At 32.5% G+C, this 17,457-nt stretch overlaps 1 protein-coding gene across 1 annotated transcript in view; it reads left to right on the top strand.

Moving 5' to 3' along the window:
* The window catches only part of CNTN5 (contactin 5), a 1,454,884-nt gene that overhangs the window by 1,111,361 nt on the left and 326,066 nt on the right, over nucleotides 1–17,457 (top strand). The window contains exon 10 of the mRNA XM_055091393.1: nucleotides 16,373–16,554. Within this exon, the coding sequence (XP_054947368.1) occupies nucleotides 16,373–16,554 (182 nt within the window). The remainder of the gene's footprint in view (nucleotides 1–16,372; nucleotides 16,555–17,457) is intronic.

The following is a 17,457-nucleotide window of genomic DNA, read 5'->3' as shown; positions in this document are numbered from 1 at the left end:
GGAAGAAAGAAAGGAAGAAAAGAAGGAAGAAAGGAGGGAAGAAAGGAAGGAAGAAAGGATGAAAGGAAGAAAGAAAGAAGATAAAATAAAGTGGGATAAAATAAAGTTATTAAAATAAAAAATTATTAAGAAGAAAAATTTTAAAAAGTAAAAACAAACAAACAAACAAAAAAGGGGCGGTCAGAACCCTAGGACAAATGGTGAAAGCTAAGATATACAGACAAAATCTCACACAGCAGCACACACATACACCCACAAAAAGAGAAAAAGGGGAAAATAATAATATATCTTGCTCCCAAAGTCCACCTCCTCAACTTGGGATGATTCACTGTCTATTAGAGAAAAAGGGGAAAATAATAATATATCTTGCTCCCAAAGTCCACCTCCTCAACTTGGGATGATTCACTGTCTATTCAGGTATCCCACAGATGTAGGGCACTTCAAGTTGATTGTGGAGATTTAATCCCCTGATTCTGAGGCTGCTGGGAGAGACCTCCCCCTCTCCTCTTTGTTCGCACAGCTCCTGGGGTTCAGCTTTGGACTTGGCCCCGCCTCTGCGTATGTCGTCCGATGGCGTCTGCTTTTCGCTCAGACAGGACGGGGTTAAAGGAGCAGCTGATTCGGGGGCTCTGGCTGAGGCCGCGGGGAGGGAGGGCTACGGATGTGGGGCGAGCCTGTGGCGCAGAGGCCAGCGTGATATTGCACCAGCCTGAGGCACGCCGTGCGTTCTTCCGGGTAAGTTGTCCCTGGATCCCGGGACCCTGGCAGTGGCAGGCTGCACTGGCTCCCGGGAGGGGAGGTGTGGAGAGTGACCTGTGCTCGCACACAGGCTTCTTGGTGGCGGCAGCAGCAGCCTTAGCATCTCATGCCCATCTCTGGTGTCCACGCTGATAGCCGCGGCTCGCGCCCGTTTCTGGAGCTCCTTTAAGCGGCGCACTTAAACCCCTCTGCTCGCGCACCAGGAAACAAAGAGGCAAGAAAAAGTCTCTTGTGTCTTCGGCGCTCCGCGCCCGTCTCTTTCCATTACATCTTATGGAAAAACCCAAGAGAACTTTTTGGCCAACCCAATATAAAGACCATGCCGGATCATAACCTCACAGAGACTACCAAGATTCTTTACTCAAACTTATTTACTTGCCTAAGATAGACATATTCTGAACTATGACTCTTAGTTCCTAAGCAGAGGAAGGCTATGAGTCAATACATTAGTCAAGAATCAGAAAGCAGACAGATCTAAAGTTTATACGTAAGTTAGATGCAACTAATTTCTCCTCCTTAAATGCTAACTAGTCCAATTGTTGGTGACTGTGACACTGGTTTCTTGCCTCAAAGGTGAAACCCTCTCAAGAAAGATCTGGGCATCATGCTCACTGTTGGCTGAAAATTTCCGAACTTTTACATAGAAAACTTCTTCCTTCAAAGATTTTGCATAGTATGTAGCTAGTAGTGATCACCTACATTAGCAGTTGAGTTTTATTCTTTCTTTTTTTTTTTTTGAGTTACAGGATCATAAAAGAAAAAAGCACTTTAGCTCAATACATTTTTTTAATGATGGCTTTTTATGTGCTTTCTTAGAGAAAAGTTATAAAACTTAGTTTTTTCCATTTCTATCAAAGCTATACAATGTTTCCTTCTTTTCTGTGCAAGTCACAAAGGAGCCATAACTGTGTATATTTTCACATCAGATTTAAAATTCATATCTCACTTGTGACTTATGCAAGGAAAATAGGAAGCTCCATTAGATATACCTACAGTTTGTCTATGTATGGTGATTTGCAGTTGGGAAGTAGTTTTCCTTTGAAATCATTAAATCTTTACAGCCACGTATTCCTTCTTCCTTGAGAGATTCCACACACTACCTTATCATATGTATAAAAATGATATTAAAAAAATACCTTTAATGAATTCAACAGTGGCTAAAGTTCATCCAACACTTTCCTTACTTTCTAGAGCTACATTTGGAGGCACTTTTTATCTTGTCACTTTGACAGCGCATAACAAAAAGCATGTGTCAGAATTTCAATGTAGCTTCATAGTCTTTTACTGTTAGCAGGAATATTTTTGAGCCAAATGAATAGTGCCATCCTCAGTACAATATTAGTAAGAAAAACTCCTTTACCTTCTTTAAGTTGCATTGCTTATTCTACATGAAAATAAAATGTATAGTTGAACAGATATAATTTCAACAGTCTAAAATAAGGAAAAATATAACTGTCTCTGCCTTACCATCAAAGCTGACATTTCTACTCATTTTCTTAGTGTAGCTAAAATCAGTCCTCTTTTTAAGCAAAAACCCCATTTCAAGTTATTATTGAAAAGAAATTTTCTTTGAATAATATTATAATATTAAGTAGATTCAAATTTTACCATATTCTCAGATATTTTAAAAATCCTATGTACCTACAAAGAAAAATGAATGAATCATACTTGATTATAAAGAAGTCATTTGAAAACAGCAAAAATTATTTTCCCTAAGGTGTCATGAACAACATAAATAAATATGAGCTCTCCAAAATGTCTGTAAAAAGTTAGAACTGCTCCTAGGCTCAGGATCACTATTTCATTTAATAATATCTTGTGCATATCAATGCATACAGAAATCTTTCCAATTAAGTCTTCAGCCACTCCACCCATGCTTTTTGAAATTTTTACTTTCCAAAGCTTCTAACAACTTGGAGGTAAAAATTTTAGAATACTAATCTTGAGAATATAAGAAAGTAAAAAAGGAAGTAAACAGCATTGAAAATTTATTGAATATATCTTTGTTTTTGAAGGGAAAACTTGCACTTTTCATAAACTTACCAGTGCTTTCCTGCACACATCATGCAGTGTAACATACATTACATTATGTGATGTTCCATCAATCTGACATGCTATCTCCTACTTTTCTGTGTTTATGCACATGGATTTCACTGCCAGGAACATACTTTTGCTGTCTGGATAAATTTTCCTAACCCTGAAAGCTCACCTCATGTTTCATCTCTTCTGGACTGCATTCCCTCACCTTCCAGTCTAATATAAACAGTCTTCTTGACTATGTTCTCTTAATGCCATCTCCTTTTGTATTTCAATCATTTAGTTCATTTTCTGGCCTTTATAATTGTTATAAATTCCCTAATACATTCTATTAGTTATTTTATTGATCTTCACTACTAATACAGTTCTGGCATGCAGTAAGGACTAGGAAAAATTTTATTGAAGAAGTTAATGAACACACTTGAAACTCTTGAAACTTTGACCATAATCACTCTTAATACTGAAGTTCTCTTTATTTTTTCCTTCCTAGATCTTCTTTCTTCTTATGCTATCAAAGTGCAATTTTTTCTTCCTACTTCCAGAAGTGTTTTCTCATGTCCCCTGCAATCTCATAAGCTGAAACTACTCATCACTATCCCACAGACTTGCCTTCCATCTCACATTTTTTGTCTATGAATGCTGAGTTCTTTCCCTGGGAAATTGAAAGAGGTGCTGCATAAGAATTAAGATTTTTTTACAAAATAAAGTAGCTAGAATGATTCAAACAGGAGTCAGAAAGTCTATGAATATACTACTGAAAATTAAGACATTAAAAACTTAAGAAAATACAGAATGGCAACTTTAACTTTGGCCATTACTATTTGAGTTAGTATGTTCTTAGATAAATAATTAATGGTCAGCTATAATTCCATTTATTATGGTCAAAATACAAACTAAGCTAGAAATGATGTAAAGATTAGAGACAGAAAAAAATATGTCATGCAAAATAAGTGTTTAGTTCAGTAATTTTGTATTTTACTGAGGAGGAAATATAGAAATCTTGATGTAAGAAAATAATATCAAGAAGGGAATATTCTCATAAGAAAGAACCAAGCTTTCTTTTCAGTGGTACTTCTCTGATGCATTAAACTATTTATGTGTAGATTAAATAACTGGTAGTAAATGTAGAGATGAAGAAACTTAATGTAAAGTGTCAGAAATCAATTGACCTCCAAGATTGAATTGAAAACCTATATTACCATATAGGTTGGTAGGAAAATATGAGTGACTTCATGTAAATTCTTTTAGATATACATCTATTATTTTTAAAAAAAAAGCTGTACTAGAAATGCCATCACATAAGCAAATAGTGATTATAGAACCTGATGATAATAAAATGAATATAAAAAGAAAATTAGATGTTAAAGTAGGTTTATTTATCCAACAATTTTTTATTTGGAAAAGGATGACAATTATGTCTGAGAATACATGAGTGAGAAATAAAAATATCAGACACTTTTGATCTATACATTTTAATATAACATATCTTTAATATAAAAGAATTCTTAAGAACCCTGCAACAAACTTAAAATCAAAAGAGTACCAAGAGTAAAAATAATCTTGAAGTCATTGTATGGTCTTCACCAAACCCACCTGCCTTTCCCTATGAGGAGCCAACAGCCTGAAGTATTTGTTTATCATCCTTGTGATTTGCTTTAACAAAATTATCTTATAACATGTGAATATATATCAAAATATTCTTTATTTTTTCTTAATTTTCAAATATTGCTAAATTCATATATAATATATGTAATCACTCATGACTTCCTTTTGTTTCCACAACCTTTGTTGAGGGTATTTGTAGTTTATTTACTTTGTCTAATAAATAGAAAACTAATGTGTATCATTCCAGCTTTCTGCCAGGAAACATTTACCACAAACTGACCTAGGGAGGAAGAACCCAAGAAGAGCACAACAGTCTCAGTGAGCTGAAAAGACAGAGAAAGGGTAGTAGAGAGGCTGAGGTGACTGAAATTTGTAAGACAGAATAACAGAAAGGGAAAGCAATGCAGAGGATGATTTGTTCAAATCTACATTGGGATATCATTGAGTACTTGACCAAATAGTAAGCAGTGTATGTATAGAGTGAGACTTCACACCCTAAGAAAAACTACTGGAGAAGAAAAACCACCAGGAAGCTGAAAAAATACTGGATATTGCACAGAGTCAAAAGAAATGAAAACCCCAACCAATCAGAGAGATAAAATTTTATGAACAAGTGGTTAATTCACCAGAGAACCTAAAAAAGAACAGACCTTAGGATAAGGGTTAACCTAGTCCTAAAATAAAGACTCCTCTGAACACATCCTAACAATGATTACAAACAATCTTCAGAAGGATTAAGCTGAGCTACAAGTAAATTTGCATGTCAGAACAAAATCTACCAATTGTTAAGGGACAAATTTTAAAAATCAGGTACCTGACAATGTATAGGATATAACAAATATTGCTAGAAATATGAAGAAGCAAAAAAACTATAAACAGGAGAAAATCAGTCAAAAAACACAGAGAAATATCAGGTATTATACATTTACAAAGAAGATTTTAAAACAGCTCTTACAAATATATTAATGACTAAATTTAAAATTTTACTTGTTTGGCTTAATATCAGGTTAGACACTGTAGAAGAATAGATGAATGAACTTGAAGATAGAGCAATAGAAACTATATAAAATATATGGAGAAAAAATATTGAATTATGCTTAAGAAATCTATGGAACAATCATTAAGTTATCTAATATATATGGAAGTTTAGTCCCAGAAGATAGGGATAGGCATAAAAATATTTGAAGATTATGGTCAAAAGTTATCACATTATTGAAAAACATAACTCCACAGATCTCCAAAGCTCAATGGAATACAAGCAGTATAAGGCACACCATAATCTAATTGCTAAAAAAAATGATTAAAAGAAAAAATTTAAAGATAGTCTACCCAGAATTATTTTTCCAGTGAAAATATTCTTGAAACATGAAAGCAAAATAAAACCATGGTCAAGCAAAAACAAAACAAAACAAACAAAAACACAAATCCTGAATAATTTGTTGTAGTAGACAGCATTATAAGAAATGCTAAAGAACGTTTTTTAAGCTGAAGGAAAACTAATATTATTTGGAAACTCCAATCCCCACAAATGAATGAAAAGCTAGAAATCACTTTTTTTCTTTTTTAATGTGTGTAAATAGAAAATATATTTGCTTTTTTTTTAATTTCTAAAATTTCTACTTTTTTCTCTAAATTAAAAATAATTAGCAATGTGGTGGAGGGTTTATAAAGTATGTAGAAATACGTATATGATAAAAATAGCACAAAATATGGGAAGGGAGACAAGTGAGCATAATATTGTCAGATACATATTCCAAGCTTTAGATCAACAATACACACATAAAAAGAAGAAATGGCTATAGCTAATGAATCAATAGAGGGCCTTAATGAAATACTAAAATAATAATAAGTAATTAAAGGAAAATACGGAAAAGAAAGAGGTCAAAAAAGGAACAAAAAACTGATGGAGTAGAAAGAAAACTAGACTTTAAACCCAACCATAGATAACTGTATTAAATATAAATTCGCTAAAACACACCAAAGTTGGACATTGTCAAACTGGATGAAAAAGCAAGACCCTATAATACTATAATATACTATTTGCAAGAATACCATTTTAAATGTATGTGTATATCTATCTATCTATCTATCTATCTATCTATCATCTATCATCTATCAAGAATATATATGTTGAAAGCAAGAGGATAAAAAAGATATAAACATTACTCATAAGAAAGTTAAAGTTACTATCTTAATATCAGGTAGTATACTTTAGCACCAGGAATGTTACCTAATATGAAGATAGGCTCTTTGTAATAATACAAAGATTAATTTCTCAAGATGATATTAGAAATCTAAAATGTATATGCACCCAATGACAAAGCTTTAACATATATGAAGGAAAATTTAATATTAAAGAAGAAATTGACAAATCCCCAATTATAATTGGAAATTTTAACACTCTTCTCCAGTAACTTATAAATTACAAGAATAGCAGGATGGAAAAATCAATAAAGTAACATTCTTCTCCAGTAATTTATCAATTACAAGAACGAAAAGACAGAAAATCAGTAAAGTACAGAAGACTTGAATACAATTATTAACCAACTTGACATAATTTATATTTAAAGAACACTACAGCCGCTAACTACAGAACACATTTAAAAAATCTACTCATGGAACATTCACAAAGATTAACTATATGGTAGACCATAAAAGAAGTATCACTCCTTATTACAGGACTGAAAATTTAGAGAGTATATTCTTTTTTTAAAAATTGTTACTGGAATATAATTGATTTACAATTTTGTGTTAGTTTCAGGTGTACCGCAAAGTGAATCAGTTATACGTTTACACTCTTTATTTAGATTCTTTTCCCCTATAGGCCATTACAGAGTATTGAGTAGAGTTCCTTGTGCTATACAGTAGGTTCTTATTAGTTATCTACTTTATATATAGTAGTGTGTTTATGTCAGCCCCAGCTTCCCAATTTATCCTTCCCCCGATAATCCTGTGGTAACCATAAGTTTGCTTTCTACATCTGTGGCTCTACTTGTGTTTTGTAAATACGTTCATTTGCACCCTTTTTTTTAGATTCCACATATAAGTGATATCATGTCATACTGAGTGAAGTAAATCAGACACAGAAAGACAAATATCATATGATATCGTGTATATGTGGAATCTTTAACTGAAACAAAATTAAACTGTACATCAATAACAAAAGGATACTTGAAAAGTCACCAAAATATTTGGAAATTCAAAAAAAAACACAAGTAAATAACCAAATTATCAAAGAATAAATCACGGGGGAAATTAGAAAATATTTTGAACTGAATAATAATGAAAACACAATGTGTGATATAGTTAATGTAATGCTTAAGTGTAAATTTATATATTTAAAAAGGGGAAAATTTGAAAATCAATGGTCTAAACTTCCACCTTAAATAATTAGAAACGTCAATCAATTTAAAATCAAAGTTAATACAAGGAAAGATTAAATAGCAGATATCAATGAAATTGAATATGGACAGACAATGGGAAAAAATGAAATACAAAGCTCTTCTTATAGAAAATGTCAATATAATTCATAAACATAAAAAAGAAGAGATGAAATTCATATTATCAATATCAAGTAGGAAAGAGGAAACATCACTATATCTCTACTCTAAAGCATTAAATTACAGGAAGGGAATGTTTAATATTTAATTTTACAATTAAACTAAACTCCTTAAAAGACATAATTTGCATAATTGGCAAAAGAAGAAATAGAAAAAACTGAATTATCCCATATCTATTAATGAAATTGAATTTGTAATTAAAAACCTCCCCACTGCAAAAACTTTAGAATAGGATAGCTTCACTGATGTATTTTGTCAGGCACATAAGGAAGAAATGATACCACATGGACAAGCGAGGTTTACCTCAGAAATACAGAAATGGTTTAACTTTTAAGAATCAATTAATGTGGGCTTCTTTGGTGGTGCAGTGGTAAAGAATCTGCCTGCCAATGTAGGGGACATGGGTTCGAGCCCTAGTCTGGGAAGATCCCACATGCCGTGGAGCAACTAAGCCCATGTGCCACAACTAACAGCCTGTGCTCTAGAGCCCATGAGCCACAACTACTGAAGCCCATGCTCCACAACAAGAGGAGCCACTGCAATGAGAAGCCCGTGCACCACAATGACGAGTAGCCCCTGCTCACCAGAACTAGAGAAAGCCTGCACACAGCAACAAATACCCAATGCAGCCAAAAATAAATAAGTAAATAAATAAATAAATTTAAAAATCAATTAATGCAACTTGTCACATGAATAAAACAAAAGAGAATAATCTTACATTCATTTTCGTTAGTGCAGAAAAAGCATATGACAAAATTCAACATACTTAATGAAATGCTTAACAATGTAGGATTAGAGGGAAGCTTCCTTAGCCAGAAAAAGGGTATCTAAAAATATATATATATATATTCAACATCATACTAAATGGTAAAAACAAAAATGTTCTCCTTTCTTTTTTTCTCTTTCTTTTTTTCTCTAACTACTTATGTTCAACATTTAATGGGAATGGATCCTAGATAGTAAAATAAACCATAAAAAGAAATAAAATGTCTTAGAGACAGGAAAGGAAGAAGTAAAACAGTCTCTGCAGATGCTGTAGATATGTATGTGTACTATGTTGAGAATGTACCAAAAATTACTAAAGTTAATATTTAGGGATAAACTATACAAAATATACACATGACTTGTACACTGAGAAATCACATAATATTGCTGAGAGAAATGAAAGAATATCTAAATAACTGAGGAGATATACCATGTTTATGGATTACAACACTCAGTAGTGTTCAGATGTCAATCTCCTAAATTCACATATGAATTCAACATGATTCAGTCAAAATCCCAGGAAACTTAAATTAGCAAGCTACTTTTAAAATTTACGTTAAAATTCAAAGAATATAGAATAGCTACAACAATTTGGTAAAAAAAAGAATGAACATAAAAGACTTAACACACTTGATTTCAAGATTTTCTCTAAAAGCAGTAGTAATCAGGAAAGTGAGGAACTGGCATAAGACAGGTTTACAGATTAAGGGAACAGAAGATAGTCCATAAATAGACCCATACATATAAGATTAGTTTGTCACAAAAATGCCAAGTAATTCAATGGGGAAAGAGTGCTATTTTGAGCAAATAGTACTGCAACATGTGGATATTCATATTGAATAAAATTTAAAAGATTGACAATACCAAGTATTTTTCAAGGATGTAAAACAGCTGGAAATTTTATACATTTCTGGTGGAAGTATAAATTTATATAGTATTATGGCAAATAGTCTGGCAGTTTTTTATACAGTTAAACATTTACCTTACATATAACCTAGAAATTCTACTCCTAGTTACTTACCCAAGAGATATAAAAATGTGTCCACCAAAAACTTGTACATGAATGTACAAAGCTTTTTTATTCATAATCGCTTAAAACTGAAAACAACCCAAATGTCCAATAGTCAAGACTGGGTAAACAAATTGTGGCTTATGCATGTATTAAAATACTACTCAACCATTAAAAGAAATGACCTATTAATGCACACAACAACATAGATTAATCTCACAAATCTTATGTGAGAGAAAAAGCCAGACTAAAAAGGGTACAGACTGTATGATTCAATTTACATTACAGACTAAAAAAGACAAAGTAATCTTAAATTATGGAAGTCAGATAATTGGTCACCTGGGACAAGGGTGAGGGTGATAGGGAAGGGGCATGAGGAAACTTCTGGGGGTGAAAGAAATATTCTATATCCTGTTAACCTAATTAAGGTGATGGTTGAATAGGCATGTACATTTGTCAAGACTCTTCAAACTGTACACTTAAATATATTTATTTTATTTTTGGTAAATTATATCTTAAAAAAGGTTTATTTTTAAATACCACTACAAAAATAGTGTACATTATTCTTTGTGGACATGTGCAAGAGTTTCTCTGGGGATTGTAATTAGTAATTCCATTCCATCTCATTAGTGATCTTCTGGATCATAGAATATGTAATTATTCTCACTTGTAAGATGATTCCAATAGTTTTGCAAAGTTGCTGTACAAATATAAAACCCTACCCTATAAGACTTCTTACTGATTGACATCCATGTCTACAATTACCAGGTTTTTCAAAGTACTGCATTTTGCAAATCTGTTAGGCATGAAATAAAATTTCATTGTAATCTAAATTTGCATTTCCCTGATTATTAATGAGATTCAATGTGCTGTCATATGTTTCTTGATAATTTATGTTTTTTTCTTTTGTCTTTTTCTCATTTTTATGAGTTGATTTCTTATACATTTGTAAGAGTTCTTTATTTAATCTGTAGGCTTTGTCAGTTATTTGTGTGGCAAGTAACTCCTCCCCAGTTGTGTTCTTTTAATAAAAAGAAATTGTTAATATTAATGCAGTCAAATGTATAAATACTTTTATGGGTAGCAATGTTTTATATGTTGCTTTAAAAGTTAATTCCTCCCTACAACAAAGACATAAAAGCATTTTATATATACCTATTTCTGCAAGAGTTACCATTGACATTAACATCTATTCAGCAGACGCAGGAAAAGTGAAAATGGAGGATCATGTGGAAAATTCGTTCCTGGTTCACTTTTGGTACATTGTTCTTTCCGTATTCTATTGACCAGAACTCAATCCCATGCCCCTACCTAAGGGATGCTGGAAAAATGAGGCGTAATTATGTGTCCAGGGAAAAAGGAAAATGTGGTTTTTGAACACTTAGTTAATCTATTCTTCTGAAGAATATTTTGGTTCTTCCAACACATTGAATGCACTCGTTCCTTTTCCCAAGGGAGACTAACCAAATCTCATCTGACCTCTGCATCCACTCAAGTCCAAGATTTCCACATCTCCATCGGGTCTAGATATGGATCATCTTGATTCTGTAACATATGTACTTAAAAGAGAAGTTCATTATCCACAGAAAAAATATTCCACTCAGAAAAGAGAAGAACAGGAGCCCCAAACTACTCACTGATCCATCACAAATATGAAATTCTCCTGTAAGATGATTCATTGTAAAACTTTTCTCTCTTGTGTGTGGGGGAAGAATGAGAGAGTTCTTAATTAGACACTGATATTACTCTTTGTAAGAAATTACCTTGTCTATCCTCCAGGGTATCTTGACTTCCCTTTCTGACATTTTTCTTTTTTGTTCTATTTCATGGCCACAGTTGAAATGTGTATTGAGGAGTGTTCCCTCCTTGGGGGTTGTACAGATTTTGTAGCTCAAATTCCTGTTGATCTACATTTGGAAGCTTAAAATTTGTTTTAAGGCTCAAATGCTCAAAGATTTGTTGCTGTTTTAAACTGAGACACTTGGTTTCTTTGGCAATGTAGTCATCTCAAAATCTAATTGGCTTCTGACTTGTTTGTTTCCACTCAATTCCATGTACTAATAACTTCATTTAAAATTATTCAATAAATAATATTTGAATTAAACAATTAACAAAAGCTATGTAAAAGCTAATTTTAAAACATTTATCAAAAATAAAATATACCTTCTTTTTCCAAAGAACATATAACTTTCACAATAATTCATTCTATATTTAGCTACAAAGATTAATTTAACAAGTTCCAAAGAGCAGAAACTACAAGTCACTAACTCTATATGTCCAAATATATGGCATGTGGTTACCTCTGATATCAGAGGTAAAAGCAGTCATACTTTTATTATTAAACATAAAAAATAACTATATCACACTTCCAGCTAAAAATATTAGAGTACAATAATAAATGTGCTAACCAAGAAACAGGAATAAGGAAATAAAAAAATAGAAACTCTAAAACACACACCAAAAAATTAAAAGTTCAAAATGTTTTTTTAAAGACCAGTAAAAGAGACAAACCTTTGACAAAACTAATCATTGTCACTAACATTTATTGGGTATTTACTACTTGCAATGTATTTTGCTAAGCAGTTTATAAGAACTTAGCTCACTTAATGCTCAAAGTCATGTTATGAGACTTATTCATTCATTTACTTCATAAACATTTATTAAGTACCAACTATGTGCCCAGCACTCTATGAGACACTGTGGACATACTGCTGAACAAGAGAAATGATGCCTCTGCCCTCAAGATATTTGCATTCTGAAAGAACAAATAAATACCCTCATTTTACAGTTGGGGAAACCATATCATAGAACTTAGATAACTTTCTTAAGGTTACATAGCATCTTTGTGGTTGAATTTTATTGTATTCCCTGATATATCATGCCCCTAACCAGCACAGAATGCTAAAAAGGGGAGGGGGAGATTGAGAAAGCACATACTCATACCATTAAAATTGTAAAGAAGATACAAATATTATCACCATATTATTGCAAAAATTTTTTTCACCCACTTGCTCTGTGCCAGGTAGTACTTTAAATCATTAAATGTTTATAATTACCCTCTGAATTATGTATTATTATTTTGACCATATTTTATATTTGGGGTAACTGAAAAAATGAAATGAGATATTAAAAAACTTGTAGTTGCATGCAAATCAAAACTACAATGAGGTATCACCTCACACTGGTCAGAATAGCCATTATCAGAAAAGCTAGAAACAATAAATGCTGGAAAGGGAATGGTGAAAAGGGAACCCTCCTACACTGTTGGTGGGAATGTAAACTGATACAACCATGATGGAAAACAGTATGGAGGTTCCTTAAAAAACTAAAAATAGAACTACCATATGACCCAGAAATCCCACTACTTGGCATATACCCTGAGAAAACCGTAATTCAAAAAGAGGTATGTACCACAATGTTCATTGCAGCACTATTTACAATAACCAGGACATGGAACCAACCTAAATGTCCATCGACAGATGAATGGATAAAGAAGATGTGGCATATATATACAATGGAATATTACTCAGCTGTAAAAAGAAACGAAATTGAGTAATTTGCAGTGAGGTGGATGGACCTAGAGTCTGTCATACAGAGTGAACTAAGTCAGAAAGAGAAAAACAAATACTTTGTGCTAACACATATATATGGAATCTAAAAAAAAAAAATGGTACTGATTAACCTAGTTGCAGGCCAGGAATAAGGAGGTAGACATAGAGAATGGGCTTGATGACATAGGATGGGAGGGTGAAGCTGGGATGAAGTGAGAGTAGCATCAACATATAAACACTACCAAATGTAAAACAGTTAGCTACTGGGAAGCAGCAGCATAGCACAGGGAGATCAGCCCTGTGCTTTGCCATGACATAGGGGGTGGGGTGGGGAGGATGGGAGGGAGGCTCAAGAGGGAGGGGATATGGGGACATGTGTATGCATATGGCTGATTCACTTTGTTGTGCAATTATACTCCAATAAAGATCTATTAAAAAAAAAAAAACCTTGTAGTTGCAGAGCTATTTTTATCCTGGGAAGTCTGGATGTAGAATACAGGCTTAACTACTACTAAAACATGTTACCACTTATGATGGAAGAATGTTTTAAACCTTTAAACAATTGGCATTTATATAACTCACTGCTAAAACATTGAAATTATGGATGAAATGCTTGATTTTCTAGGTAAACATGAATTGCCAAAGTTGACACAAGCAAAAATTTATATACAAATAATTAAAGAAAACATGGAAGAAATTGAAAACACTTTTAAAAAACTAACTCTACTGATGGTGGCAGGTGCAGGTGAATTTTTGTGAGTCCTCTCAGTGTTCTAAGGAACATATAATTTCTCTACTATTTAAGCTATAAGCATAGGAGATAGGAATGTTCTGGCATGTTTATCAAGCTATCACCCATCACTATGATACCAAATCTGTCAATGCTAGCTTGTAAACAAAGCAACCACCAACTCACTAACAAATATGCACACATGCAAACCAACAAACCTAATGAGTACAGACAATCTCACCTTTGAATATAGATGCAAAAATCTTAAATTTAAAAATATATCAAATCCATTCTTTTACACATTAGAAGAATGAAATATCAGGCCAATGTAAGTGTTATTTGAAAATGCAAGGTTCAATTTTCCTGGATATTGAAGCAAAAATTGTCAACTCTAGTACAGCAATTTCAATTCTATATTTTATTCCTAAGAAACAAGTAAGAAAAGTGTTAAAAAATAAACAGGGTGTTTACCATAGCATTGTTTATAATAGTGAATATTGCTATTGCTCCAGTCAGGGAAATTAGTGGAAAATATCCTACATTTAGCAATTATAATCCATCGTAAAATGTTACAAAACATCCAAGTAGTATACACAAAGCACTTTGATGTTTAAAAGGAAAAAAATCCCAGCCGACTGCACAAATAAGGAAAGACTTTACTGAAGAGGAGGCATTTAGAATGGGTCTCAAAGAATTAGTAGCATTTTAACAGATATGACTGGGAACACACAAAGTTGTGTTTCTGGGTCAGGAGATATGGAAGGAAGTAGTGAGAAATCGAATTAAAAAAGCAGACTGGGTCCAGAGCATAAAGTACATTAAATGTAGATAGTAATAAACAAACCAGTGGAACAGAACTGTGAAGACTAAAACAGATTTAAGCATGTGAGAACCAATTATATAACAAAGGCAACATTCCAAAAATTGTCAGAAAAGGAGTTTTAAGGGTGCTAAAATAATTAGTTGCACTTCCTATTTCACATCAAAAACATGAATATAGGCCAGATGGATTAAAGATCCAACTGCTTAAAAATAATTTTTTAACAATGCTACCAGAAACGCTGAAGGAAATATGGACATAAACTTGGGTTTACAGATAATTTTACAAGCAAACAAAAATTCAGAGGTCATGAAGGAAACTACAAATATGTTTGTTTCTCCCAAAAATATTTATAAAATTGTATCACAGATACCATCATAAACTATCAATACACTGAGAAAGAATTTTTCTGAGAAACAAAGTCATAATAACCCTAATACACAAAGAACTCTAAGAAATTAAACAATGAAAACAAATAGAAAAGTGAAGAAATAATTTTAAAATAACATAAGCAAACAATTCACAGAAAAGCAGATTCAAATAGGCAATATAATTATGAAAAAGTGTTCAATTTTCTTAGAGTCCAGAGAAATTTTAACAGAGTGCCACTTTTAACATTTCAATGCTGACAAAAATTAAACAGATTGATCACATAATGTGGTGGCAAAGATATGGGAAAACAGTTTCATATATTACATATAGGTGTGGAAACTGTTATTATATTATTGGAAAACAGTCTGGCAGTACTTATTAAAATGAAAAATGTGCATGCCCTTTGATCTATCAATTCCACTTTTGTGAATGCTGTAGAAAATAAAAAGCAATGGTATATGATATATGTATAAGGTTGCTTATAGGAATATTATTTCTTAGTAGCAAAAAAAGAAAAAAGGAAAAATGTTGGGACTATGCTGAATGTCTAACTATAGGGGATGGTTGATTAAATTCTGATACATCTATATAAGGGAATAATATGCAGCTATTAGCCAGAATAAGTCAGGAATTGGTCTTGGATTTGATATTTTATTAATAAAATAACTCATCATATGTGTTTATATATGCATCACCATGACAAGGTGGGAAATTACTTGCTAACTGTATTTCTTTTTGCAGAAAGAAGATACTTGAAGGGGTGGGAGCAAAATAAGTTCTTAATTCACTTTTTCTGACTCTTTTGTTCAACTTTTATAATAAGCAAATATTATTTTGTAATTTATCCAAGTTACTTTTGCCATTTAAACAAATTTACAAAGTTAAAAAAATAAAGTATAATATATATATGAATATATATATGTAAAATAGAGTCTCTGAATTGCTTTCCTGAAATACGAAAGAAAAGGAAACTATCCTCCTTGTAATCTAACTACTTACCAGACGATCCACATAGAAAGTGAAGTATATCAACCAGCACATGGTCCTTAATTGTAATGACACTTTATTGCACTCAGCCTATTAAGTGCTTAAATTACCAGATAACAGAATCTATGTTCTTAATAGTGGAAAGTGTATTAATGGTATTTTCCTTCCTTACTGTAGCCCAGTTCCATCAATCACATGGATGAAGGTTAATGGTTATATTCCTGGTAAAGCACGTCTGCGTAAATCTCAGGCAGTACTGGAAATACCCAATGTGCAGCTGGACGATGCAGGCATATATGAGTGCCGAGCTGAAAACTCACGTGGAAAAAATTCCTTTCGTGGACAATTACAAGTATACAGTAAGTGTTTTTAGCAAAAATGGATGCTCTAGTCCCAAGAGTCAAACTGAAAATACAAACTAATTTGAACTAAATATTTCTTGTTAGCTACATTAAAAAATGAGTAATAATTTATAATCATGTTTCTTTTACATGGCAAAGCATCAGGAAAAATTACCCTACACACAGAAATGCTTTAAATTAAAAATGAATGGGGAATTATAAGGTTCTTTGTACAACATAAAGAATTGATAACCTTAAAAATGAGATACGTTCCCAGCACCAAAGCCATCCTCTAAGTTACAAATCTTGTAACCTTCATTAACTTATTCTTGCCCTTGGCCTGAATCAGAAGTCACAATTAATGCCCATGAACCAAATCCTACTTGTCTTTTTTTCTTGTAAGTAAAAATTTATTGGAACACAGCCTCACCCCTTTGTTTACATATTGCCTAGGTCAGCTTTTGCACTGATAAGGCAGAATTAAGTAGTTGAGACTGAGATCAGCTGACTTGCAAAAAGCCTCAAATATTTGCTATCTCATACTTTACAGACAAACTTTGCTGCGCCTACTCTAAATTAATGCATCTGTATAATAAATAAACTTCACAGCCTACAAGTGTTTATATTGTCCAAAAATTTCAGAGATAACAAGTTATGTGTAAAATTGGGAAAATCTTCAAAAATATGTACAATATCATCTTCACTTCTATGAATCACAAATTGTACTTTTCATATTTACTACTTTTCATATTTGCTTTTATAATGTACATTATACATAAAGGGAAAGTGATAATATTCTTATTTCTCAGATGAGGACACTAAAAAACAGAGGAAAACTATAATGCAGAGCACTGATACAAGCAAATACAGATGTTTCCAATATGAAATTAAACAAATTTCATATTCAACTGAATCTGCAGC

Source organism: Physeter macrocephalus, chromosome 16, assembly GCF_002837175.3.
Source record: "Physeter macrocephalus isolate SW-GA chromosome 16, ASM283717v5, whole genome shotgun sequence".
NCBI lineage: Eukaryota > Metazoa > Chordata > Mammalia > Artiodactyla > Physeteridae > Physeter > Physeter macrocephalus.
The sequence above is the reverse complement of the archived record's forward strand: the minus strand, read 5'-3'. Positions and strand labels throughout refer to the sequence as shown.